Source organism: Schistocerca serialis, chromosome 1, assembly GCF_023864345.2.
Source record: "Schistocerca serialis cubense isolate TAMUIC-IGC-003099 chromosome 1, iqSchSeri2.2, whole genome shotgun sequence".
Classification (NCBI taxonomy): Eukaryota; Metazoa; Arthropoda; class Insecta; order Orthoptera; family Acrididae; genus Schistocerca; species Schistocerca serialis.
The window spans coordinates 101636932-101664728 of record NC_064638.1 but is presented as its reverse complement, the minus strand read 5'-3'; the positions used below and the strand labels follow the sequence as shown (position 1 = coordinate 101664728).

Here is a 27797-nt window from a genome sequence, read left to right as displayed (position 1 = left end):
AGTAAAGCTGTGAGGACGGGGCGTGAGTCGTGCTTGGGTAGCTCAGTTGGTAGAGCACTTGCCCGCGAAAGGCAAAGGTCCCGAGTTCGAGTCTTGGTCCGTCACACAGTTTTAGTCTGCCAGGAAGTTTCAACTCTCGTTTATGTCGCACTTCTCATTCTTGGTACTGCGATTTTTTTTCAGTCGGTGTTATGTGTGTCAGACAATCAAGTGCAGATGTTATACAGCTGCTATGGCCACTGGACGAAAATGATGTCATGCCCCGTCCATCTTTACACGTAAGAAGCCCTCTGGTTGACCATTTCAAAGGGGAAAAAATAGAAATTGTGGCAGAGGGTGGGATAAAAGAGGAGTGAAGAAATGTGATTGGACGAGCTGATACGCAAGTAAAACATTGACGTGTGGCTAAACTAAATATTTCTAAGACAGAATAGGCTTAGAATCACTCTGATTGGTTACCAAATAGAAAGGGGAGAGGGATGGGGAGGGGAGAGGACGGGGAGAGGCGGTGATGTGGCTTAGGAAAGGGGCTCGGCTTAGGAGAGGAGAGTGGCGTGTTAACGTCATGAATTTCGCCCTGTCCTTGTATTTATGAAACGTGACGGTCAACAGTCATATTTTGTTCAGAATACATTAGTCTCGGTCAGTCGATTATGAACGTGTTTCGATTTAAGTAACAGTCAAGCAGAAGATAAACTTTTGTTTTAGGAAATGTCAGACTCTGTAAAAGTCAGTAGGAGAGAAAAACGACAGTGGAAATAAAATTAACAATGAGGCAGAAACTGATAAAGTATAATTAGGTAAGTGTCCCTAACTGCTGAAGACACGATTTACTGTCTACAGTGGGAGTCCGGTAAGCAGTGAATGACCAATAGCAATTAATGCGGGAAGCGCTTTGCGGGCAGCAAGCGGCCGGCATTACTCTAATTACGGCCACAGCCACAAAGCGGCTGAGCGCCGGCCCGTCCGCGTCTCACGGGACGCGGCGACAATGCCGTCTGGCGCTGTCCCTACCCCGGTATCCCTACGCAGCAAGACGGCCCTTGCAGTTAGGGCCCCTAGCAGTTCCATTAGCAGCCGCTCCCGGAGCTGTGAGCCGCTGATTGCCGAGGGGCCCGCGCTGCGCGCTCAAATTACTCCACCTGCTGCGTCCGCCAATGGCTCTCCAGCAGCAGCCGAGCTCAGGCGTACTGAGTCACACAATTCAGGTATAACGCTTAAGGGGATTAGAGGGGCCTTCTTGCAACCAACTACTGGCGTTGTATTTTACACCCTTGTGGTCACGCAAATAGACTGATAATCGTTTTCGACTTCTTACCAAGAGACATCAGATGAACTGAATGCCTTACGTAGTACATTATCAACGATTTTACGATGCGTTTCTTTAAAAAATAACTTTTCTGCAACGAGTCACGATTATCTGGAAATTCCATTTTTCTGTGTGTACTAGGCTATTTTTACGTAATTTTTTATGTGTGACATTGCAGTAAAATCAACACAACGTGAAATGGCATAGTACACAGAGAGAAACTCACTTGAAAATGTGAATCATTTCCCCAAACACGACGTTTAATATACTCTACTGGCCATTAAAATTGCTACACCACGAAGATGACGTGGTACAGACACGAAATTTAACCGACAGGAAGAAGATGTTGTGATACGTAAATAATTAGCTTTTCAGAACATTCACACAAGGGTGGCGCCGGTGGCGACACCTACAACGTGCTGACATGAGTAAAGTTTCCAACCGATTTCTCATACACAAACAGCAGTTGACCGGCGTTGCCTGGTCAAACGTTGTTGTGATGCCTCGTGTAAGGAGGAGAAATGCGTACCATCACGTTTCCGACTTTGATAAAGGTCGAATTGTAGCCTATAGCGATTGCGGTTTATCGTATCGCGACATTGCTGCTCGCGTTGGTCGAGATCCAATGACTGTTAGCAGAATATGGAAACGGTGGGTTCAGGAGGGTAATACGGAACGCCGTGCTGGACCCCAACGGCTTCGTATCACTAGCAGTCGAGATGACAGGCATCTTATCCGCATGGTTGTAATGGATCGTGCAGCCACGTCTCGATCCCTGAGTCAACAGATGGGGACGTTTGGAACAGTTCGACGACGTTAGCAGCAGCATGGACTATCAGCTCGGAGACCATGCCTGCGGTTACCCTTGACGCTGCATCACAGACAGGAGCGCCTGCAATGGTGTACTCGACGACGAACCTGGGTTCACGAATGGCAAAACGTCATTTTCCGATGAATCCAGGTTCTGTTTACAGCATCATGATGGTCGCATCCGTGTTTAGCGACATCGCGGTGAACGCACGTTGGAAGTGTGTATTCGTCATCGGCATACTGGCGTATCACCCGGCGTGATGCTATGGGGTACCATTGGTTACACGTCTCGGTCACCTCTTGTTCGTATTGACGGCACTTTGAACAGTGGATGTTACATTTCAGATGTGTTACGACCCGTGGCTCTACCCTTCATTCGATCCCTGCGAAACCCTACATTTCAGCAGGATAATGCACTACCGCATGTTGCTGATCCTGTACGGGCTTTCTGGATACAGAAAATGTTGGGCTGCTGCCCTAGCCAGCACATTCTCCAGATCTTTCACCAATTGAAAATGTCTGGTCAATGGTGGCCGAGCAACTGGCTCGTCACAATACTGTCGTATCGTGTTGAAGCTGCATGGGCAGCTGTACCTGTACACGCCATCCAAGTTCTGTTTGACTCAATGCCCAGGCGTATCAAGGCCGTTATTAGGGCCAGAGGTGGTTGTTCTGGGTACTGATTTCTCAGGATCTATGCACCCAAATTGCGTGAAAATGTAATCACATGTCGGTTCTAGTATATTTGTCCAATGAATACCTGTTTATCATCTGCATTTCTTCTTGGTGTAGCAATTTTAATGGCCAGTAGTGAATAAATAAAAGGTAATCGTGACTGGCAGAAAAGTTATTTATAAGCTGGTTTCACGGTCGCTGGCTTTCACAAAACCATTTATAATGGATCAAAGCAAACTGTCTGAGGTATTTAGATCATCTCACGCTAAGAAGACGAAACCGATGATGAAAATATTTGCGTGATCCAGGGCTGTTAAATCCAATAAAAGAAATCGGATGGTGAGTCACATTCCACAATAGCGACCGTTTCTGCCAGTTATTGATCTATAAATCCTTTTCTGCTCCTGTGGTCAGTATCGAATACTAATCTCTTGTTTTTGTTATTCTTATCCACTTTCTGTATTACATCAATTGTGGCCTTTTGCGGATCGCACCTTTTACTTGGTCTGCTAATATCTCCTTTTTTCCTTTTCGTTCAAAGTTCTTTATATTGCGTGGTAGTCTCTCTTCAGCCATTCTTTGTATATGTACCTTCCGTTCCTTTTTGCTTTCATTCAGTGTTTCTTTCAGATTCCATATTTTCAGTTCCTTTTAAATATCTTTATTTCGTGTTCTTTGACATCCCTTCACTACTCTACGAAAACTCATTTCAACTCCTCATTTTTCTTGTCTTTTATTTAACAGCCACGACACACTTGCATACAACCAGTAAGGCAATGCGAGTGTTTTACAAATTTCAGTCGCGTTTCTTTCTGTGTTTTCTGGCATAAAATTCTACTAAATATTCCAAAGATAATTCCAGTTCTGTTCAGTTATATGAACGCGTGCGTCTGTTCTTTAACAGCCGGCAGCATTCATATAATACAGTTAACAGCATCAGTTCCTTTACTTCCCCCCCCCCCCCCCCCCCCTCGCCCGCGCCATCAATTTACGTAATAAGATCTGTTCAGCATAATCTGTAACGTTCCTCGTTTTCATATATCTAAAATGGTTAAAATATTTTATCTCCTCACTTGTTTCTTCATTATCTACCATCTTAAAAAATGGTCCAAATGGCTCTGAGCACTATGGGACTTAACTTCTGAGGTCATCAGTCCCCCAGAACTCAGAACTACTTAAACCTAACTAACCTAAGGACATCACACACATCCAGGCCCGAGGCAGGATTCGAACCTGCGACCGTAGCGGTCGCGCGGTTCCAGCCTGTAGCGCCTAGAACCGCTCGGCCACTCCGGCCGGCCTCTACCATGTTAGTTCCCACTGAATATTTTCCACAGAATAACATTAACTTAGATTTACTACCAGATATTTTCAATTTACATTTCGTACTTAATGTATTTAGTTTGTAAATTCTTTTTTCTGAATCATTTTCTCTAGAAAAAATCTGTGTAATATCAGCAGCATTTAGGAGTAATTTTAGCTTTGCCAAACTGTTTACTGTTTATTTGTACCCCCTGCGTCATAAGTATAAACACTGAGCAGCGGAGGGAATAAACTACAGCCTTATTTTACCAGTTCATTAATTTCTGCCTGTTCTGTATATTGCCCTTCTATATCTACAACTGATGTTTATTTATACAGATTCTTGGTATGTGATGTAAGCTACAAAATATAGCCTCCGTGCTCCCTTAATTCTCCAGAACTGTTCTCTAATCACATTATCGAAATCTTTCTCAAAATCTGGAACAGCAATATATGCCTTTTTACTGAACTCTCTGTTCTATTCAACAAGATCTCGTAAAATAGAAATCGCATCAGTAACTGCTGATCGTACCTTTCTAAATTTGAAGTGTTCTGTCACTAGCAAATATTGCTGTAGTTTTGCAAACGTTTAGAAACATTACAGTTCGCAAAAAACTCGGCTGAAAGTAATCAAATGAGGACAATATGTAGTACAAAGTACCAGCACCAAACGAATAAAATTGTGGATAAATGAATTACAACTACCACCAGCAGTACTCTTTCTCGTGTAATTGCAAAATCTCACTATACTACGTCATACACGACAGCCAGTTTTCCGAATAAATTAATGCCGAATAACCACCAAGGAAGCGTAATAAACTTCTAATGTTCTCGTTACACATAAATCATTAATCAGACAGCACCAGCGCCACTATGAGATTGTTCGCTGACGACACTGTTATCTACGCGACGGTAGCGTCGTTGGACGATCCGTAAATTTTCCAATTGTTGTGATGTACGTTAGCACAGTTTAAATATGGATCAATAGAATGTAACAGAAGTAACTTAGTAATGTATAAATAAATACCGGAAAAAATTAGTACACCCTATAAGAGGTTTCTATTTCATTCAGGATTTATTGTCGCAGCAGCGCGCATAGAGTACATGAATTGATTACATTTACAAATCAACAGCAGAAGCGGTTCTGAGGAACCAGATATTACCCCCTGCTGAAAAATCAATACTAATGCGTGGGGTAGCCTCTAGGGTCGGCAATGCAGACGCTGACACTGGCATCCAGTCGATCGAACTTATCGTACTGTCCTGGGACACGATATTTCACACTTGCTCGACCTGTTCACGTAGTTATGTAAGAGTTGGTGGTTGACGGGTCGCACGAGTCATTTCTCGTGCCATCATAACCCGCACGTGGTCGATTGGAAACAAGTCTGGGGATCGTGCTGGCAAGGGAAGTTGCTGCACGTCTTGGACGGACCGTTTCAAGGGCAGTGTTTAGGCGAGAATTACTCTGCTGAAACAACTCATCATCTTCCTGTTGCAAAAAAAAAAAAAAAAAAAAAAAAAAAAAAAAAAAAAAAAAAAAAAAACGAATATAACAATATTCTGCACATACCGAGAGCTGGTTAACGTCCGGTTCAGAAACACCAGAGTTGAACGAGAGTTGTAGCTTACCATACCCCCATACAATAAGGCGTACAGTGGGACAGTGTGTCTTGGACGAATACACTCTACGAGACAGCGCTCATCAAGTCTTCGTCGTACGTACAAACGACTGTCACTAGCGGACAGGCAGAATCCGCTCTCATCGCTGAAGATCACGGCGCACCATTCTCCCTTCCAAGTAATCCTCTGACGGCACCAGTTGGGCCGTGCAGTTCAATGCTGTGGCATGAGTGGAAGACGGGCTAGAGATGTTCGTAACTGTAGTCCCGTGGCATGAGTGGAAGACGGGCTAGAGATGTTCGTGACTGTAGTCCCACTGCTAATAATCGGTTCGCAACAGTTTCGTTTTGCAACGTCTGGGCTTACAGGCCCTGTTATCTGTGCTGTGGTAGCTGTACCATCGTCACTGCTACGCTTAGAATACGGTGATCAGGGCGTGCGTCTGAGCTGCGTGGACGTCCAGAACCTCGTCTACGGGTGTAGAGTGTTCACCTGGCCACTGATACCAGCATCGTTGCACAATTGACTCATCACGTCCAACTTGTGTGGCAGATCTCCGGAAGGACCGTCCCGCCACTCGGAAGGCCACAATTTGACCTTCCAAACTCGGTTAGTTGGCTGCAGGTAGCACGAGTGCGTCTCCGAGGCATAGTACCTGCTTGCTTCACACGTTTGAACCACAGTCTTCTGGTCTGGAGCACTCCTTATTAAAGGATAGACGCATATAGCGCTCTGACAGCTATGCCATTACGCTATCTGCTGGCGGACGACTTTGAAACCATTATCAGTACATCTACTCTCCCAAGGTGGCATAATATGCCGTCATCGGATCAAAACCGACGTCGTTTTTCGAGGTGTATTAATTTTTTTCCAGCAGTGTATTTAGTGGCACAACTAAGGAGCGGTTTGAAATGGCACCTTCATGTAATAGTGAAGATGAATGGAGACTTAAACTTGCTGGAAGGGTCCTGGGAAAGTGCAGTATATCTGTACAGGAAATCGCAAACAATATTCCAGTGTGACCAACTCTGGAGTATTGTTCCAGCACTGGAGGCCTTTTTAAATGGACACAATAAACAGTGGGAAATATTTAGAGATGTCCGTCCCTGGTAGCTGAGTGGTCATCGTGACGGAATGTCATACCTAACGGCCCGGGTTCGATTCCCGGCTAGGTCGGAGGTTTTCTCCGCTCAGGGACTAGGTCTTGTGTTGTCCTTATCATCATTTCATCCCCATCGACACGCAAGTCGCCGAAGTGGCGTCCTCTCGAAAGACTTGCACCAGACGAACGGTCTACCCGACGGGACGCCCTAGCCACACGGCATTTCCATTTAGAGATGCTGTTCTAGGATCGTTACAACCAGGTATCGTCCATAAGCAAGTGTAGCACAGATTAGAAGGGAACTTTAACGGGAACAGAGGTGACGTAGGTCTCGCGAAGACTTAGTGCGTATATTTAGAGATCATCTATTCGATAAACACTGTGCCACCATTCTACATGAACAGTTAATTTAACCATTAGGCTACCTGAGCACGCTTTCAGCATTAACTAAAACTTTCATTGCCACTGATTTTTCGTACTATTCTTCCCTGACACTCCAACAAGAGGTTCTCCAACGGGGTTTTTGGGAATACCGCTATAGGAGTTTACCCTGCCATTTAGAACTGCTGAAATGAAACTCACGGAATAAATGGGGATGAAATCAACGCAGATTCAGTAGTAAGAAATGGTATCTGTAAATTCTGTTAGGAAATGTTGAACGTACGAAAGTTTATAGTAATATAACTTCAGGTAACGGTTATTGATTTGAACCCTATTGATTTTATTCGTTCATTTCATGTCAGTGAGTTTAATTCAGTTACTGAAAACAAGTCTCAGTTGGCTTCTCCCGTCTCAAAGCCCACTGTTCAACCCTGTAAGTGTGTTACAACGGGGAAAAAGATATGTATACTGGAAAGAGGTTTCTCATAACATGAAGTTGGTGGAACGGTATCTTTCGGAGAATACCGAGAAAACGGAAATGGTGATACTTTAGCTACAAACGGAACTTTTGGGAAACTCACAGCAACAAGCTGTTACTTGTGCGTCAGGCCTTCAATAGTCTTCGCAGTCAGAACCTAATGCTGGTTCTATGAAAAGCAGGTTTTAACTTCTACCCGGGACATCAGTATGACTTATAAAAAGATAATTTATTCTTACACAGTTACAGCCTACTGCGTTACGTCATACAACCACACACATTATGTTATCATATCTGCGTATAAAACTTCCTTCAACTTCAAACTACCATTGACGCCTTGTCCCAAAAACAGTCTCCTAGATCTACCTTTGCTGCTGTTCCTGTTTTCATCACACAACTATTGTGAGTAGTTCCACCAACACGGTCACCATTTATTTTCGTTTCGTATATGCAAAATTTATTTCACCCAGCACCAGCCAAACATTTTTTTGCTTGCATACCGCTTTCGACGTATGACTCAATGTTTCATTCAACGATTTGTTTCAATAATTTAATGCTGTACTAACACTATATCAGAGAACTGACCATTAGCAATTAAAAATAGTACATACGCACTTGAAATTTGTTAACTGTTAATCCCAACACATATTATGATGACAAACAAGCAGGGCGGCGAACCCGGCTTTGTTTTTGATGCTGGTCAGCGCAACACCTGTGCGGCAATTCGTAGTGAAACGAATATTCTGATACATTACCACGCACCCAGAAGTATGCTCATAATATCTGACACATGGCCCTTGGTTGTATGTCGGAGCGACCACCCAAAGTGCGGCTGGTCCCGGCGGAGGTTCGAGTCCTCCCTCTGGCGTGGGTGTGTGTGTTTGTCCTTAGGATAATTTACATTAAGTAGTGTGTAAGCTTAGGGACTGATGACATTAGCAGTAAAGGCCCATAAGATTCCACACACATTTGAACATTTGACTACCCAAAACGGCCGCTTCTTGTGATAGGAAGTGAGCTATGTCGTCATGTACAAACTCGGTGGGGAAGACATTCAATCACGGCCATTCGGCAAAACCGACCAGGAAACGTAACAGAGGCAAATTCTTCTCCACGACCTTTATCTCACTTTCAAAGTTTCTCCTTGATTTTGTTTACGGCTTTGTCGATATACAAATCGAATAACAAACCAGTCTCACTCCCTTACTAAAAATTCGTTACCTTTTATGTCCTTCAACATATCATGAAGAATCAGTGCTTGTGAAGTATCCAGTACAAAAGTAAACAGTGAGAATAGCTCAACGGAAACAGGTAAAGGTTGGCGCCGACAGATCTAGAGAAACGGGGTTAACATAAATAAATGCTTGCAGAAGAAAAAAAGTTCCGACGTAGTATTTCCATTCACACCGTTCAGTAACGACCATTTTGAATCGATGTGCGGCACGCTGTAAACAAAAAAAATAAAAAATAAAAAAATACACTTTGCGGACGATCTTTCGTGAGAAAGTAGTTTGCTGAACACATACGGAACGAATGTGTCATCTGATTCACGGTTCGGTCGTCATATACCATACCTTCATTTTCTTACTGAGTGACCCAAATCAGTAAATCGGCTTTTAGGCAGCAGGAACATGCACTAACGCTGATACGTCAGTTAAGCTTTGAATAATGAGCCACAATTATAACTGCCAGAGCATAGAAAATGGAGCACTGAGAGATAAAAAACCATGTCTATGTTACTCGTGCATATTTTCAGACTGATATGTAAAAGGAGTTCTCATTATTTATGCAGCCCCTATCAGGCACCGTTATTGCCAAAGCGCGCTGGATGCACTGCGTCTTTCCGTCAGTGTACAGTCTCAAGTCCTACAGTTATTGTACGAGTAAACACATGCTATACGGATAATCAAGTATAATGTCAACGTTTTCATTCTGAGTACCGAGAAACACGAGATATTTGCTAAAATTTAAGGACTTTTTCGACAAAATAAATTCACCATTTGTTTCAATTTAGGTGCAGTTAGGATAGTTGGAGAAATGTGGAACTGTTAAAACTTCGTCTCCAATAAAACTAAAGCTTTCCAGAGCTAAATTTTGACACACGGCGACAATAATCTGAGGCACTAATTTCTTCTAAATTTTAGCAGCCACTAGAAACTCAAGGTGTTCAGAATAATGAAACTGGCTCGTTAAGTAAGACAGCTGGGAAACCGCCAGTAAAAGGCGAGAGAATCAGCAATTATCAACGGCATGAGGATGCAGAAGGTATTAAAGGCATACGGTGTGTATCCACAAGACATGTGGCCTGGAATTCAAAAAGTGTTACGATGATCTCTCCACCGAGTAAAGATTTCGGATTAGTCCCCATTCGGATCTGCGGAAGTGAGTGCCAAGGAGGAGATAATCATAAGGAAAAGACTGAGTAAAGTTTGAACGTGCCAAGGAAGCTACAAAATCGGGAAAGGGAAAAATAGTGTTTCGGTGGAACCAAATAGAAAGAAGATAAACATTTCTGGTCATATGAATGTAGGGTAATATCAACAGGAGCAGCAAATGATAAAACCGAAGTGAGATTCGTTATGAATAGGAAAGTACGACAGAGATTACTTCGAACATCTCAGCGCTGGGATTCTTGTTATCAAAATCGAAAGTAAGCATACGCCAACAACAATAGTTCCTATGTACAAGACGACGTCACAATAAGAAGATGAACCGGTAATTTATTGGTTGGCCCGTAAGTTCGCAACGTTTTTTCATATCTTTGATGAACACAACAGATTCACAAAACAAAGACTTTAATCATCAATAATATACTCTCCTTCACTGTTTACAACACTCTGCCAACGCTGGGGTAATTTGTCTATTAATGATTGTAGCAATAACGTAGTTTTGAGGTAAAAACTCGTCGAGACATGTTAAGAACGCATTTTCACGCGGAAAGAAAGTTACTTCAATGTTATTCGATAGGCAGCGGAAAAGATGAAAATCTGAGGGCGCAAGAGCAGGTGAATCAGGCAGGCGCAGAATCACTTCCAAATCCAACTCCTGTGTAGTGATTTTAGTCATTCTAACAGAATGCGAGGGGGCGTTGTCCTAGTGTAGTATCACTTCATGCAGTCTTCCTGGTATTTGTTCTTGAATTGCGTCCAAGGTCCATAACATTATCCTTTGTGGATGCGCATATGGCCACCCGCTGATTTTTATGATTTTGGTTTAGAACCTGCGGTACCCATATACCGATTTTTGAATCTTCGGCATTGCACGCAGATGTCGTACGATGATGGAAAGATCGCAGTTCATCACATTTGCCAGTTATCAAGTGCACTGACGTGGATCATTGTGGATTAATGCGTTTTAATGAGCTTCATCAAACCGCGAAGAACTTGAAATGAAGAGTCACTAATGTCAAAACGGTGCTCTGTAAAGGAAAAAACCATAGCCGTGCTATGTGCAGTGGCTTCATCCCCACACACGGTGCAAATTTTTCTGGCTGCCTCCATCGCTGTCGCCCCTCTACTAAACTCAAACAGAAGAATATATCGTAAATGTTCCAATTTCACCACTTGGCACTCCATTTTCTAGCGTTCACAGCTCTGCTCACTGCCTCGTAATGACAAAACGACAAGATACAAACTCAAAAAGCAAAAGTTAACTACAAATAAAAAATAAGCCCACAGCAACCAGAATACCAAAATGCAAACAAAACCGCTACGAACGTATAAGGATGAGAGTCAACTCTAAACCAAACCTTCTACTGATGCTATAGGCGTGGCGAACGAACTCTCACAATTGTAAAAGAACTATATGAGAGTGACTAGTTACTTAGTGGTAGGACGAGTATTCCGGTAACACACATGGCATTCAGTATTGATATTTATTAAAATAACTGCTTGGTGTTGATAACCAGTTTTTACAATGCCAATGAATTTTCAAAAACCGTTTATTTACTGCAGTTTAGACTTCAGTTATTTTTTGCTACTTCCAGCCAATACACCAGAGTCAAATTAAAATAAATATTGGCTACACAATAAAATACGGCTAGTGACACTTGTAAGAAATGGTCTCAATAGGACCACACAAGGCAGTCAAACGACACGAATGAGACGGTGTCTCGCAAGGATCAGTATTTGGCCCACTCCTGTTCACAATCCCCATTAACGAATTACACGGTACATTGGCGGACTCATCAAATCTTTGCTCATGGCACAGATATCCTGATAAGGGCCAAATCACATTGGTACAAAAAAAGCCAGCAGAATATAGGAACAAGCTTTCAAATGGTTCACAGCAACAGCTTAGCCCTCATTTTACAAAATCTAAATACAAACAAATCAAAATAACTTATAGGTACACAAAGTACAGATCAGTGGGTGTGCACTGTTGGGGAGCCCACTGTGAAGTTTCCGACTATCTAGGTGAATGATAAATTCAGGTGGAACCACCATGTGGATGAGTTAAACAGGAACCTGAGATCTTCCTCCCTGCACTTAGAAATCTTTCAGTACATTCTCCTGACAGACTATTGACTACCTCCATCCGGTACTGTGGTACAACATAGGCCAATCTTCTGAGATAACGTAACTCAGCTGAAAAAGATACTTACTCGAAGAAAGAGTGCAATACGAATAAACTGATGGGTCAAAACATTATGACAACCTGTGTAGTAGCTTGTTTCTCTATCTTTGGAATGAAATACACTGATTCTACATATCAGGTACCCAATGTTCGTTGGCAGGTTTGCGGAGGTATGTGGCATTAGATGTATACGCGGGGGTCATGTAATTCATGTAATTCGCGCAAATAATGGGTCACTGATACGCGTACTCGGTAATATAGCCAGATAGCGACCCAGATAGGTTCCATACGATTTACGTCAGGCAAATTTGGTCGTCGTAACATCAATGTGAGTTTAGTCAAGTCACCGTAGTACCGTTCTGTCTCCGAGGCACGGATAATTATACTGCTGTAAGATGATGTCGCCGCAGGGTAACACATCAAGCATGAAGGGATGCATGTGGTTTGCAGCTGTCAGCGTGTCTTTGATTACTACCACAGGTCCCATGCAAGTGCAGGAGAATGTTTTCCGTAGTAAAATACTGCTCCCACCAGTCTGCGTCCGTTGCGCGCTGCACGTTTCGAACCTCTGTTCACCTCGATGACGGCATTTGTGGAGACGACCATCGACTTAGTGCAGCAAAAATATGATTGACCCGAAGAGCCGATAGTTCCAATTAACTGTCTGACGATTGGGTTAGCATGTGAACAAATAGGGGTGTTCTGCTGTGGATCTCCAAGTTCAGCAACATGTGATGAAAGGTGTGCTCTGAAATACTTTTGCATATACCAGCATTGCGCTCTTTCAGCGGAAATACCACAGTTCATCAGTAGTAGGCAAAGTTCGTGTTACCCCACTCTGCAATGGTGCCAAATTTATTCAAGATGGCGGATCCAGATGGCGGCGGTAGATACGGCAATGGTACAATGACGTCATGGTAGGAAGTTCAAATTTTGGCGGGAAAATAGGTCAATTGGGGAACCTGCACTAACTTAACCCCCTCCCCTCCCCCCAGAAAATGGCGGGAAGTTCAAATTTTGGTGGGAAAAAGGTCACTTGGGCTACCTCTACTAACGTCAGAAAATGGTGAGAGAAAAATCACTTGGGCTTCCTTCACTAACCTAAGTCATCTGACCACCACCTCTTCCTAGGAATTGGTGGGGAAAGGACTCAGCCAGTGCTGGGCTGCTGGACAGGATGGATGTAAGTCTTTATTCTGCATGCAGTGTTTAAAACTATTTGAGGCAGTAGCTCCATCCAGTGTGTTCACAATGAGGTCTGGAGTCCAGCTGATCCAGTACACAATACTGCCACCAGAGGGCATTGTCATCCCTTCCATGACATAATCCAAGATGGCGGTCTGGGGGAGGGGAAATAGCGGTAAGGGGACTCAGCCCATTCTGGGCTGCTGGAGAGAGGATGGAGTTTACTTTATTTATTCTGGAAGAATTTATATAGCGATGGATTTCACATAGTACATTAATTATACTGATACAAAAACATGCTACATAGCCTACAGACCTGCAGACTACACACAAATCACCGAAATATTGCAGTACACTGATATACATACACGCAAACAGATCGTAAATTGTCAAAAAACAATGCATGAAAAAGGCTCTGCAAATATGCTGACAACGCATAAACAAACGAAAATAATACAGTGCACAAACCCTCATTGCATGTAAAAAAAGCTTTCAAACTATTGTCATCCGCAGCATATCAGAGGGCTGACACTGCTGCGAGTCACCGGCCGACAGATGAATGCAGAGGCGCAAGCTATTGATATCAGGCCACTACCACATACAGCTAGTAGGTGAAAATCGCGTCTATTTTCAGGTACACAGTTACAATTCTTCGAGTGCTATACTGACATCATATGTCCACGTAAATAAGAGCCATGTCACCATCTGGATACGCACATGTTCACTGTTGCTGGCGTGATGCCTCTCTACCTTCGTTCCAGTTAAGGCCTAACTACCAAGTGACTCACCCTCACAGACACTGCTAAAAGGTTTTTATAGCTATGCGGACGTCATAGGTCGCGCTATAGAAGTCTGTTACAATGCTTCCCAGAACAGCACAGAGAGCATTGTTCCTTGTGATCCTAACAGGACGTAAGAGACACCTCCAGCCACGCATGTCTTTACTGTGAGTGACATCTACCTGCAAGACCAGTGTCAATTGAGAGATGTCTGCATAGTAGCTCACCCACACAGGTTCTCAATGTTATACTGATGTCACATGTCTATGCAAATTAAAAATGGTTCAAATGGCTCTGAGCACTATGGGACTTAACTACTGTGGTCATCAGTCCGCTAGAACTTAGAACTACTTAAACCTAACTAACCTACGGACATCACACACATCCATGCCCGAGGCAGGATTCGAACCTGCGACCGTAGCAGTCGCGCGGTTCCGGACTGAGTGCAAATAAAAGCCAAGTCTATCTCTTGGAAATAGTAAAGTGCTGCAGAAATAGTTAACAGTCACTTCTGTAGGAGCTTTCGTGTCTCATCTTGTCTGTATGGAAATTGTTGTCCCAACAGGAGGTGTTTACGAAAGCAGCCCAGAATAACACCAAAGGTGTTGCCCCTCCACCAAAACTCTTTCTCCATCGTAAACAAGCGATGTCAGTCAATCATTATGTGGTACCCAACAGCGTGTACCAGTGGACAGATGGGATGGAAAAGACACCGTCGATGTACTATAATAATAAGCATCACAGTTGATAGTGGGAACAGTTTTAGCAATTTTACAGTAATTTCGATACCAACCAATAATGAGACAGCATTTTTCCCTATTTCAGTATCATCACTAAACCGCCCCTTCTCTACTTTGCAAGTATCATACTAAATGTATATCTATTCATTGTTAATTCTCAAACATATACATCATCAAAGTATACCAGACATTGCTCTACATATTTCTAGCATCTCAAGCAACATGCTCGATTTATGATCTATGTGGATGGGTCACAGAGCATTTTCGCAGTCTCAGGATAAAATTAGAGACTGAAAGACCACCTTGTACTGCCTTTGACCAACGCCACCCCCCCCCCCCCCCGCCCCCCGCGGGAACCATTACCGATTTAATTCGCAGCCGACCAGAAGTAGACTTCTACATTCCAAATCCCGTGAATGAATGGAGCTTGCTGAGTCACCGCCCATCCCAGTGCATAAGATTTCTCCAGATGGGTCCATGTCGAGGACGTTAGCACTTATTATTGTTGTACAGTAACAGATTTGAAAGTGTTGTAATAGCAGACGGTTAAGAAGAACAAGGAACGGGTGATTTTTACACATGATAGAGCTCCAAACGGATGGAGTGCGAAGCATTTTACGTAAATCAACTGTGCTAACAATTTTAAAGTATTGTTCTAGTGTCTGAGATCAGTACCAGGAGGGTACTGCTCAGAGACAACATAAACACACGCACTCCTATGGCTACATGGTTCTGCACTTAAAACAAGTTATAATGTTAGATCACTTGAGTTTCCAAGCTATCAGCTGTGTGGAATGCATGTAGAATGCAGCGCTGTTAATATTCCAAGGTAAGAAATATATTTCCAGAGCATGTCATATATTCTTCTTATCTCTACGATTAACTGTGGTAACAAACTGTAAAATGAAAAAACTACTTCCTTAAAACATTGGCTCTGTGTGATACATGCACAGTATAGCTTTCCAGATATACACTCCTGGAAATGGAAAAAAGAACACATTGACACCGGTGTGTCAGACCCACCATACTTGCTCCGGACACTGCGAGAGGGCTGTACAAGCAATGATCACATGCACGGCACAGCGGACACACCAGGAACCGCGGTGTTGGCCGTCGAATGGCGCTAGCTGCGCAGCATTTGTGCACCGCCGCCGTCAGTGTCTGCCAGTTTGCCGTGGCATACGGAGCTCCATCGCAGTCTTTAACACTGGCAGCATGCCGCGACAGCGTGGACGTGAACCGTATGTGCAGTTGACGGACTTTGAGCGAGGGCGTATACTGGGCATGTGGGAGGCCGGATGGACGTACCGCCGAATTGCTCAACACGTGGGGCGTGAGGTCTCCACAGTACATCGATGTTGTCGCCAGTGGTCGGCGGAAGGTGCACGTACCCGTCGACCTGGGACCGGACCGCAGCGACGCACGGATGCACGCCAAGACCGTAGGATCCTACGCAGTGCCGTAGGGGACCGCACCGCCACTTCCCAGCAAATTAGGGACACTGTTGCTCCTGGGGTATCGGCGAGGACCATTCGCAACCGTCTCCATGAAGCTGGGCTACGGTCCCGCACACCGTTAGGCCGTCTTCCGCTCACGCCCCAACATCGTGCAGCCCGCCTCCAGTGGTGTCGCGACAGGCGTGAATGGAGGGACGAATGGAGACGTGTCGTCTTCAGCGATGAGAGTCGCTTCTGCCTTGGTGCCAATGATGGTCGTATGCGTGTTTGGCGCCGTGCAGGTGAGCGCCACAATCAGGACTGCATACGACCGAGGCACACAGGACCAACACCCGGCATCATGGTGTGGGGAGCGATCTCCTACACTGGCCGTACACCACTGGTGATCGTCGAGGGGACACTGAATAGTGCACGGTACATCCAAACCGTCATCGAACCCATCGTTCTACCATTCCTAGACCGGCAAGGGAACTTGCTGTTCCAACAGGACAATGCACGTCCGCATGTATCCCGTGCCACCCAACGTGCTCTAGAAGGTGTAAGTCAACTACCCTGGCCAGCAAGATCTCCGGATCTGTCCCCCATTGAGCATGTTTGGGACTGGATGAAGCGTCGTCTCACGCGGTCTGCACGTCCAGCACGAACGCTGGTCCAACTGAGGCGCCAGGTGGAAATGGCATGGCAAGCCGTTCCACAGGACTACATCCAGCATCTCTACGATCGTCTCCATGGGAGAATAGCAGCCTGCATTGCTGCGAAAGGTGTATATACACTGTACTAGTGCCGACATTGTGCATGCTCTGTTGCCTGTGTCTATGTGCCTGTGGTTCTGTCAGTGTGATCATGTGATGTATCTGACCCCAGGAATGTGTCAATAAAGTTTCCCCTTCCTGGGACAATGAATTCACGGTGTTCTTATTTCAATTTCCAGGAGTGTATATAGCGTCCACTGTTCACGTTCTATCACGGTTCAGAAATTATACTATGCCCACATCAGTCCTATATAAAATGATCGTTAGTAATGGAGAATACCTCTTACAAGGAAAGAGATTAACACATAGCAGCAGCGTCCGACATGTGTAATTTCAAGTCATGCCACCACTATCTCTGTAAACAGCACATCTGTCAAGCAAATGTATACATGGGGATTGCAGTGCCTCACAAATACCTACCGCTAACTTAGAATCATCTTAGTTATGAAACTGAAGTCTCAACTTTACACCCAAGATGCGACAGGAGGAATGTGTTTAGAGGAATGTGTCGAAGCAGGACGGTCACGTTTCATCACGCATGAGATGGAAGTCCTCTGATGACCGAGAGGATTGTCGTTAACAATCCCAAGTAGACAGTACTCTAAATCACATACAGCACACGTGGTTGTATACGAGGCGAATGCAGGCTATGTCACGCGACTGATGCATCCCGATAGAACAGCGGAAAAAATGGTCGAATGACATGCAGCAACATCTCCCTCTCTAGAATGCATCATCATTCTGCCATTAAATCGTACCTCGTTACAGCTCCATCTCAATTGATCACCCCGTCCACTCTCTGTTACCCTTTAACGCAGATGCATGAAAGTTTAGAGGCAGATGTTTCTCTGTCTCCATGAAAAGCGTCGAATACAGTAGTCAACTCGCGTGTCTCACTGTTACCTCAATAGACACACAGTAGACTGCTGACTCGACGGACAAAAGAGGTTGTTTCCCTGGTTCGTTTCACTTCCATGTCGACGTTTTCTCGGATTCCTCTTGCTGTCGCGTACTTGTTCCCATGTACAAATTGTTCTGCACCAACCAGAAGACACGCAAGTACTTCCTCAATTTCCCCGCATTTCGGTGTATACTCCCTCAATTTATACGTATTTTTCTGTCATTTTTCGCAATTCACCGACTTTTTGTCAGTTCTGCCCATGCGGCCATGACATAACCTCTTGTTCCCTGTTCTACTGGGAGGCACAGTATGCACTGTACTCGATTGCATCCAGACGCCTCCATCCCATATATTCCATATTTGCTGAGCGTGTGCTCTGTTTCCTGTATGTCTGTGTATGTGCAAGTGTCACGGCTCCCAGCTACGATTACACACTTTTGTTGCCGCCTCACGTGCCCGCAGCAACACCAGGCGGCATCCAACGTCGGGGTGGAAGTGGTCATAATTTTTTGGCTGATCAGTGTATAGTGTAATGCTCATAACCAAACATACTGCAGAAGCCTTTTGAGGAACCATGAGATTCTGACACTTACTTATGATATTTGTGGTTGATATTGGGAGTGAATTTGGACTGAATTCTGCTTTGCATAATACCAATACTAGAAGAAGTAAAAATAATTTTGATACAGAAAACTAATATATCTCTGTAGGGTTCACAATGGTGTTTTGTATCTGCTTCAGGAATATATACTGCAGAGCCAAAGAAACTGGTTCATCTGCCTAATACTGTTTAGGGCCCCGGCGAGCATGCAGAAGTGTCGCAACACGACTTGGCACGGACTCGACTAATGTCTGAGGTAGTGCCGTACGGAACTGACACCAATAATCCTGCAGGGCTGTCCATAAATCCGTAAGAGTACGAGGGGGTGGAGATCTCTTCCGAAAACTCGAGGCAGATTAATCTACCAAGTCCCGTACGAGTTCGGGTATAGCGTGTGCGTTCGCACACAAGAAGGTCAATGGCTGGGAAGCCATATTTTAACTATATATGACGGTAGTATCTGTTCCCGAAAAGTTACCGTAGATGACCATGCAGCTTTGGTGCCACGAGTAATGAGTATGCTGGGCAAACATCCATCAGGCGCACTACGAATGTAGTGGTGTGGACATGCTGGGAATGTGGGTCTCACGGGGAGCGTGCAAGGGATAAGTCCCTGCTGGCGCACTATTCTCTGTGCACTCGGTGGCTCATCTTGGGTCGGACAATGAGATGGAATTCCGCGTTTACATGAAGTGTGAATATGCAAAAATCAGGACGTATCGCAACCGCAAGAAGCGCTACGGCAACATGCTGAAGGTCATTTTTGAAAGAATGGGTGTCGGTTAAATATGTGAAACCCCTACAACACCCTGAACGAGAACGAACAGAAGAAAATTAAAAGTCACTTGTGTTACACGAAGAGTTTTTTTCAAAACCTTTTGTTCAGAATTACTCGTGTTCGAATTCTAAAGATTTTGTGTGATTCAAGAAGAATTGTTAAGTTTTATCAGTGTTCATTTTCTACTTAGAGAAGAGGTTTCTTTGTCTTTCTGACATCAGAGAATGGGAGTTTTGTGATAATATTTCTGCACACTTAGTGCTATGACCCAACAGGGGACATGAAAAAAGGGGTGGCAGGGGTTTGGGCCTCGACGCACTGGCAGTGCGGCGTGTACCACGCCCTGACCATCCTTCAAAAAAAAATAAATAAATAAATAAATACTGTATATATTAATGCGTTGTGTGATAGTGTACAATTTTCTGAATATAAAAAACACGATGGATAGAGCGTCTGCCATTAAAAAGTCGTAATCGTAAAAAAAAAGCGTGTTCGGTCAGAGGTTTAGCTGCTCTTTGTAATACACTCCTGGAAATGGAAAAAAGAACACATTGACACCGGTGTGTCAGACCCACCATACTTGCTCCGGACACTGCGAGAGGGCTGTACAAGCAATGATCACACGCACGGCACAGCGGACACACCAGGAACCGCGGTGTTGGCCGTCGAATGGCGCTAGCTGCGCAGCATTTGTGCACCGCCGCCGTCAGTGTCAGCCAGTTTGCCGTGGCATACGGAGCTCCATCGCAGTCTTTAACACTGGTAGCATGCCGCGACAGCGTGGACGTGAACCGTATGTGCAGTTGACGGACTTTGAGCGAGGGCGTATAGTGGGCATGCGGGAGGCCGGGTGGACGTACCGCCGAATTGCTCAACACGTGGGGGCGTGAGGTCTCCACAGTACATCGATGTTGTCGCCAGTGGTCGGCGGAAGGTGCACGTGCCCGTCGACCTGGGACCGGACCGCAGCGACGCACGGATGCACGCCAAGACCGTAGGATCCTACGCAGTGCCGTAGGGGACCGCACTGCCACTTCCCAGCAAATTAGGGACACTGTTGCTCCTGGGGTATCGGCGAGGACCATTCGCAACCATCTCCATGAAGCTGGGCTACGGTCCCGCACACCGTTAGGCCGTCTTCCGCTCACGCCCCAACATCGTGCAGCCCGCCTCCAGTGGTGTCGCGACAGGCGTGAATGGAGGGACGAATGGAGACGTGTCGTCTTCAGCGATGAGAGTCGCTTCTGCCTTGGTGCCAATGATGGTCATATGCGTGTTTGGCGCCGTGCAGGTGAGCGCCACAATCAGGACTGCATACGACCGAGGCACACAGGGCCAACACCCGGCATCATGGTGTGGGGAGCGATCTCCTACACTGGCCGTACACCACCGGTGATCGTCGAGGGGACACTGAATAGTGCACGGTACATCCAAACCGTCATCGAACCCATCGTTCTACCATTCCTAGACCGGCAAGGGAACTTGCTGTTCCAACAGGACAATGCACGTCCGCATGTATCCCGTGCCACCAAACGTGCTCTAGAAGGTGTAAGTCAACTACCCTGGCCAGCAAGATCTCCGGATCTGTCCCCCATTGAGCATGTTTGGGACTGGATGAAGCGTCGTCTCACGCGGTCTGCACGTCCAGCACGAACGCTGGTCCAACTGAGGCGCCAGGTGGAAATGGCATGGCAAGCCGTTCCACAGGACTACATCCAGCATCTCTACGATCGTCTCCATGGGAGAATAGCAGCCTGCATTGCTGCGAAAGGTGTATATACACTGTACTAGTGCCGACATTGTGCATGCTCTGTTGCCTGTGTCTATGTGCCTGTGGTTCTGTCAGTGTGATCATGTGATGTATCTGACCCCAGGAATGTGTCAATAAAGTTTCCCCTTCCTGGGACAATGAATTCACGGTGTTCTTATTTCAATTTCCAGGAATGTAAAACAAACTGATTTAATGGATAAAAAAACAAAAAAAATGGATAGAGCGTCTGCCATGTAAGCAGGAGATCCCGGGTTCGAGTTCCGGTCGGGGCACACATTTTCAACATGTCCCCGATGAAGTACATCAACGCCTGTTTGGAGCTAGGGTGTCCATTTAATTATCATTTCAGAACACTTATGTACGCCGAAACCGCATGCGATTAGCTTGTACAAAGCGAAGCTGCGTTAGTACCGGCGGTGTTGCCGCTGACTTGCAGTAGCTCGTGGGGGCAGAGCAGCGGGTGGCTTACCCAGCGGTGAGGAGGGGCCGGTACGTCCCTGCGCTTGTGCAGCTGCGCCGCGTACGCCATCCGGAACGCCTGGCCCACGGCAGCGTGCAGCTCTTCTGCCTGAAACACAGCACGCCGTCAGCTGGCCTCTCAACAAAACAGTACATAGCGCAAAAGGGTAGTACTGGGAGCTAGGATGACAATTTTGGTTCATTCACTTACCGCTGCGTCACCCGCAGGTTTTCGACGAGATTAGACCGCACATCGGGAATTAATAGACTTTGAAAGGGAAATGTATCGGAAATAGGAAATTCAATATTCTGCGATCCACAGCGCCAAGAGTGGCCGACAGCACCATATTTCAGGCATTACCTCTCACCACGGACATTTAGTGGCCGACGGTATTCACTTAACGATCGAAAGCAGGGGCGTCTGCGTAGAGTTGTCAGTGCTGACAGACAAGCAACACTGCGTGAAATAATCGCTAAGATGAATGTGGGACATACGACGAACGTATCCGTTAGGACAGGGCGGTGACATTTGGCGTTAGTGAAACAGGGCAACAGACCAACGACGTGAGTGCCTTTACTAACAGCACGACATCGCTTGTAGCGCCTTCCCTAGGCTAGGGGTCATATCGGTTGGACCTTACACAATTGGAAATGAATCTGGATTTCAGCTGTTAAGAACTGATGGTAGGGTTATAGTGTGTCGCAGACTCCATGAAACCATGGACCCAAGTTAGCACTGAAATTTAATACATGCAGATGACGGCCAATGATCCTTTCAGTGCGCATGCACACCAAGCACAAACTCTTACGCCGCTTTCACACTATACGGTTTTGACCGTACGGCAAAAAGCCGTACGAGTTTTAGCCGTGCCTGTGTTGCTTTCACATTACACGGCTTTTTGACGTGACCAGTTGTTGGTGTCTATTCAGTTTGCTTAATGTGTGTATCAAGATGAACCGTAAACGAGTTGTTGCTTTGTGGTTGCTTCATCGTCGCCGCAAAAGAAAAGGTCGTCTTTTGTGGGTACACCCCATTAACCAGAGAAGAGACGAAGTGGGTTTATTTTATACACTCTTTGAAGATTTGAGGAACGACGGAAATAAATTCTTTAACTATTTCCGAATGTCTATTACCTCGTTTGACGAATTACATAGAAAACTAAAGGATGTGTTACAACGACAAAACACACAATTCCGCAATTGCATCCAACCTGTTCAAATGCTGGCTATCACGTTAAGGTAATTTAATACATAAAAACTAGTTCTGTTTATTTACTTATTTATTTGTGTTTTACATTTTTATTACGCTCAGATTATGAAGTAGAAAAGTCAATATCAATATCAGCAGTTGAAACCAAAGAGTTTGTAGCAGGACTGACTGTACTGTCACTTTGTGGCGACAGGCTCTCTGCAAAAACGTTGTAGAACTGCGTTGTTGATGGTGGGCCTTCATGGCTACTTGTGGAAGGCGAAGGGTATGGTGGTGGCACTTTATTAATTCGTTGATAAGAACTGCGACCTTGAGAAGTCTGTAATGGTTGTTCGAGAAAAGTAGTTGGGTTTGGTGCAGCTGGAGGAGGACGAATCTGATGCGTATGGTAAGAGGATATTGGAGCAGCATTTTCCATAGGTGAATAAGAATAAGCTTGAAATCTATTATTATAGGGCATGGGAGGTGTGTAATGGGTAAATGGAGGAGGTTGAGCTGTCAATATATTTCTCCTTTCATATATATTTTCTATAACTTTGAGGACTCCCATCTGAAACTGAAGATAATCCTGTTCATCAAATTTTTCCAGATGAGGCTTCAGACTAAGTAAAAATGACATTTTGCTGCAAGGTTTGTCTTCTTCCAGAGCTCGTAATATTTTCATTTCGATTGCATCAGGTTTTCTATGTTTTCTGTTTGTATGGCACTCGCTTTTGGATGTTTGTTGTGTGGGTGCTGTATCAAATGGCCCAGAAACATTCTCAGTATTTTCGACGGAGCCCTGCGTTTCTATATCTTCTTCCAGTCTGGCGGTGCGTTCCGATTGAAAACTGTCCTCCGTCTCTCGAGCATCATACAGCTTTTTTAGAAACTGCAGCTGATCAGAATATACATACTTTTTCATTTTCTTTGCTGCTGAGCCACTTTTTTTCGCAGCTTGAATTTTTATGTTTGACTTCACAAAGGAGTCTCGTAGATTGGTCCACCTCCGTATTACTTCTATACCTACATCAAAAGAAAACAAAACTGTATGAAAACATTTTAATTTTGTATAGAAAAAAGCAAAACTGTAACAAAAAATGTCCACTGCAAACTAAATGTCACTGATTTTTTTTCGTTTTGTTCAGGTATCTGGCAAGCGGTTGTTCCTTCACTGACTTACATTTCCAGTACAGAATTGGGATTTCTACAGCAAGTAAAGTGGTTAATGATGTATGCACAGCAATTTGGTCATCACTGCGGGAAGAATGTATACAAAGACCGACCAAAGAGGTATGGGAATCAATAGCGGCTGGATTTGAACGTACTGCTAATTTCCCCCACTGCTTAGGAGCGGTGGATGGAAAACATATCCGTCTTACTGCCCCATTTAATAGCGGATCAATGTACTTCAATTACAAAGAATACTTTTCTGTGGTTCTGATGGCTGTAGCGGATTCCAACTACAGGTTCATTTATGTCGACGTAGGAAGTTATGGCAAAGACTGTGACTCTTCAGTGTTCAGACGGTCCAGTTTATGGAAGTCAATAGAAAGTAATTCCCTGGAATTTCCAGACGTCCAATGTCTGCCTGGTACGGAAGGTCCAAAAGTACCCTACTTCTTCGTGGGAGACGCAGCATTTGGCCTACACACGCATTTGCTCCGGCCTTTTGGGGGAACAAACTTGACAGTTGAGAAACGTGTATTTAATTACCGTTTGTGCAGAGCAAGGAGGTATGTGGAATGTGCTTTTGGCATCCTCACCAATAAGTGGCGGTTGTTTCACCGACCTTTAAATGTTCATCCAGATTTTGCAGTAAAAATGGTTAAAGCTTGCATTGTTTTACACAATTTTGTACGTCAGAGAGATGGATTTATAATTGAAGACACCACATCCTTCACTGGTTTGGAAGACTTAGCCCAAGATGCCAACATAAGAGGAGGACTGACAGCCAACGCCATAAGGAACACTCTTTGTAAATATTTTATGACAAATGCTGGAAGCGTGTCATGGCAGATGTCAAAGATATAAATTAACAAGCCTTTTCCTTTTTGTAGATTGTTTGTGAAAGCCTGCGACTGTATAGTAAATAGTTTTCTTTATAAATAAATTACTGCTACCACTCACGTTTTTAATCGTTTTGTTTATATTTTGTACGACGCGTTTCGGGAAATAATTCCGATCTTCAAGTGCGTTTTTTTCTCTAAGTTTTCATTATGTGTAGTGTTTTTTTATTTGTGAGGTCTTGTGCGTGTTTCTCTTATAAATTACAGTAAAGAAAACAGAATGCAAGACCTGACACATAAAAAGACACCACACATGATGAAAACTTAGAGAAAAACGCACTTAAGGATGGGAATTATTTCCCGAAACGCGTCGTGCAAAATATAAACAAAACAAAAAAAACGTGACTGGTAGCAGTAATTTACTTATAAACAAACGATTTACTTTTAGAATAAAATTTATAACGTTAAATAAAAACTGTTTAAAACGTATTAAATGTAATATTAATATATTAAATAAATACTTACCAAACGCATTTTTATCTTTGTCTTCCATCTCATCAAAATCTTGCTTCAGTGCTACGCAAACTTCCCGCCAAGCATTCTTTGTAGCAATACGATCTCTATACGCATCTAGAGTTTTGTCCCACAGAACAGGTCTTACTTCCACCAAGGTTATCAAAAGTTCAGTATCAATTTCATCCATTCTTCTACACTTTTCAGTAAACAAGAATAAACACAAATGAATAAAACGACACTACAACGAACTAGTCGACGCCGTACGGCTCAAAACCGTCCAGTGTGAAAGCATGCACTTAGTCACGTAGGCCACTGTTGTCGAACTTGCCGTACGGCGACCGTCTGTTGTAGTGGCAAGACACGGCTGCAGCACGGCACGGCAGCGGCATTTTGCCGTCGCCGTATAATGTGAAAGGCGCCATACATTTCTTCACACCTACAGCCGTACGGCTTTTTGCCGTACGGTCAAAACCGTATAGTGTGAAAGCGGCGTTACGGTAATCGGAAAGATGCCATGAGAAATGAGGCTAATGACTAGGAGCACTCCATCTGTTAGTGTGTACTATAAGGTGAGTATTTGGGTCTGGCGGGAGCCATCCTGGGGAAGTCCGTGCTGTTGCAGTGACCACTGTGTTTGGATGGCTTCGTGGTCAGCGTATCTGCCCAGTAAGGCAGGAGACCTGGCTTCGAATCCCTATCCAGCACTAGCACACTGGACTCGCATTCGGGAGGACGACGGTTCAATCCCGCGTCCGGCTATCCTGATTTAGGTTTTCCGTGATTTCCCTAAATCGCTCCATGCAAATGCCGGGATGGTTCCTTTGAAAGGGCACAGCCGACTTCCTTCCCCGTCCTTCCCTAATCCGATGAGACCGATGACCTCGCTGTTTGGTCTCTTCCTCCAAACAATCCAATCCAATCCTACCCAGCACAAATTTTCAATTTGCCCCATTGACAGAAATCAATGCCCACTGGCAGTTAATGTCTTTAATTCCTTTGTATATTAATACATACAGATGGGTTCCACGATACCACCAAAGAACTGGAGTATAACAAATGAAGCTGCATACTTGACCATTACCTACATTATAGTCTATAGGAGAAAGGCACGAATCTCGGCGTGCAGCCAGCAAATACATTGTCCATACCTTTTAGTGTTTTCTTTCGCTAAAATATGAAAAATTGTGTGGAGTTGTGATTTACAGAAATTCTTTGTTTATTAATTTATGAAAAATTGTACATTAAAACATGTAGCGCAAGGATTCTTGTTGCGGTGAGCGCTTTTTCCATCACCAGAAGACTGAAATCTCAAACACAATACACAACACAGTTAAAGGGTCAGCTTTTCGAAACCTCATAATTGTCTCCTATTATGACATAGAAGTCATAAATTTGGTTCAAAATGCCTAAAACCTGCGTCTGTATTGGTGAAAAATACTTGCCACCATGTGACGTCACCGTCGTGCTCGGCGCAACCTCAAAAAGTAACTTGTTGACACATACAAAAAAAAAAAAGGCCTGAGCTCGGAAGTTCATGTGAGGTGTAAGGTGGCTTTTTACCCATCTGTTCATCTGACTGCTTCGATACGCCTTGCCACGAATTCCTCTCCTTTGCAAATCACTTCATCTCTGAGTATCAATTGCAACCTAGGTCCTCAATTATTAGCTGGATGTATCCCAATGTGTGTTTTTACCCTCTACAGGTCCCTATAGTACCATGGAAGTCGTTCCCTGATGTCTTAACAGATGTTCTACCATCCTGCCCATTCTTCTTGTCAGTGTTTCCCATTTTTTTCCCTTGACGAGTCTGGTTCAAAAGGTTCAAATGACTCTCAGCACTATGGGACTTAACATCTGAGGTCATCAGTCCCCTACACTTAGAACTACTTAAACCTAACTAACCTAAGGACATCACACACATCCATGCCCGAGGCAGGACTTGAACCTGCGACCGTAGCAGCAGCGCGGTTCCCGATTGAAGCGCCTAGAACCGCTCGGCCACAGTGGCCGGCTGACGAGTCTGCGAAGAACCTCCTCATTCCTTACCCTTTCAGTCCACCTGTCAAATTCTTCCGTAGCACCACATCTAAAACGCTTGTGTTCTCTGCCCTACAACGCTGTGCTCCGAACGTACATCGTCATATGACTTAACGATGTTATGTTGGCACCAGATTTCGCCACAATTCTGCCCAGCACTACCATGGACATGTCACCCCCCCCCCCCCTCCCACCACCCTACCCACATTTTCACCCCTTATCTTGACGCCTTTGCGATGGAGGTCACAACAGCGACCCCAGCGTTGAAATAACGCTGTTTTCTTATAAGTAGCCGACGAAACACGTCAGATACACCGTCGATCAGAATCGACAAGGAAGGCCTCAGGGGGTGGCGTGAAGGATGTCAA

The 27797-nt window shown here is 44.7% G+C and overlaps 2 protein-coding genes across 2 annotated transcripts in view; both read right to left on the bottom strand.

The window, feature by feature from the left end:
• LOC126462756 (EGFR adapter protein-like) overlaps positions 1 to 27797 on the bottom strand; it is an 814276-nt gene that overhangs the window by 108239 nt on the left and 678240 nt on the right. The window contains exon 3 of the mRNA XM_050096097.1: positions 21689 to 21787. Within this exon, the coding sequence (XP_049952054.1) occupies positions 21689 to 21748 (60 nt within the window). The 5' untranslated portion in view covers positions 21749 to 21787. The remainder of the gene's footprint in view (positions 1 to 21688; positions 21788 to 27797) is intronic.
• LOC126424626 (uncharacterized) lies at positions 22992 to 25579 on the bottom strand. The gene is made up of 2 exons (XM_050087734.1): positions 25402 to 25579; positions 22992 to 23893 (listed from the first exon to the last, which is right to left on the bottom strand). The coding sequence occupies exons 1-2, from the start codon at positions 25577 to 25579 to the stop codon at positions 22992 to 22994; spliced, it is 1080 nt and encodes a 359-aa protein (XP_049943691.1).

Excerpts from the sequence above, each read along its gene's own strand:
- LOC126424626 (XM_050087734.1), bottom strand. The coding sequence starts at position 25,579 with ATGGATGAAATTGATACTGAACTTTTGATAACCTTGGTGGAAGTAAGA. Across the intron at positions 23,894-25,401 it reads CAAAGATAAAAATGCGTTTG|GTATAGAAGTAATACGGAGG; the intron begins GTAAGTATTTAT and ends CTTTTGATGTAG.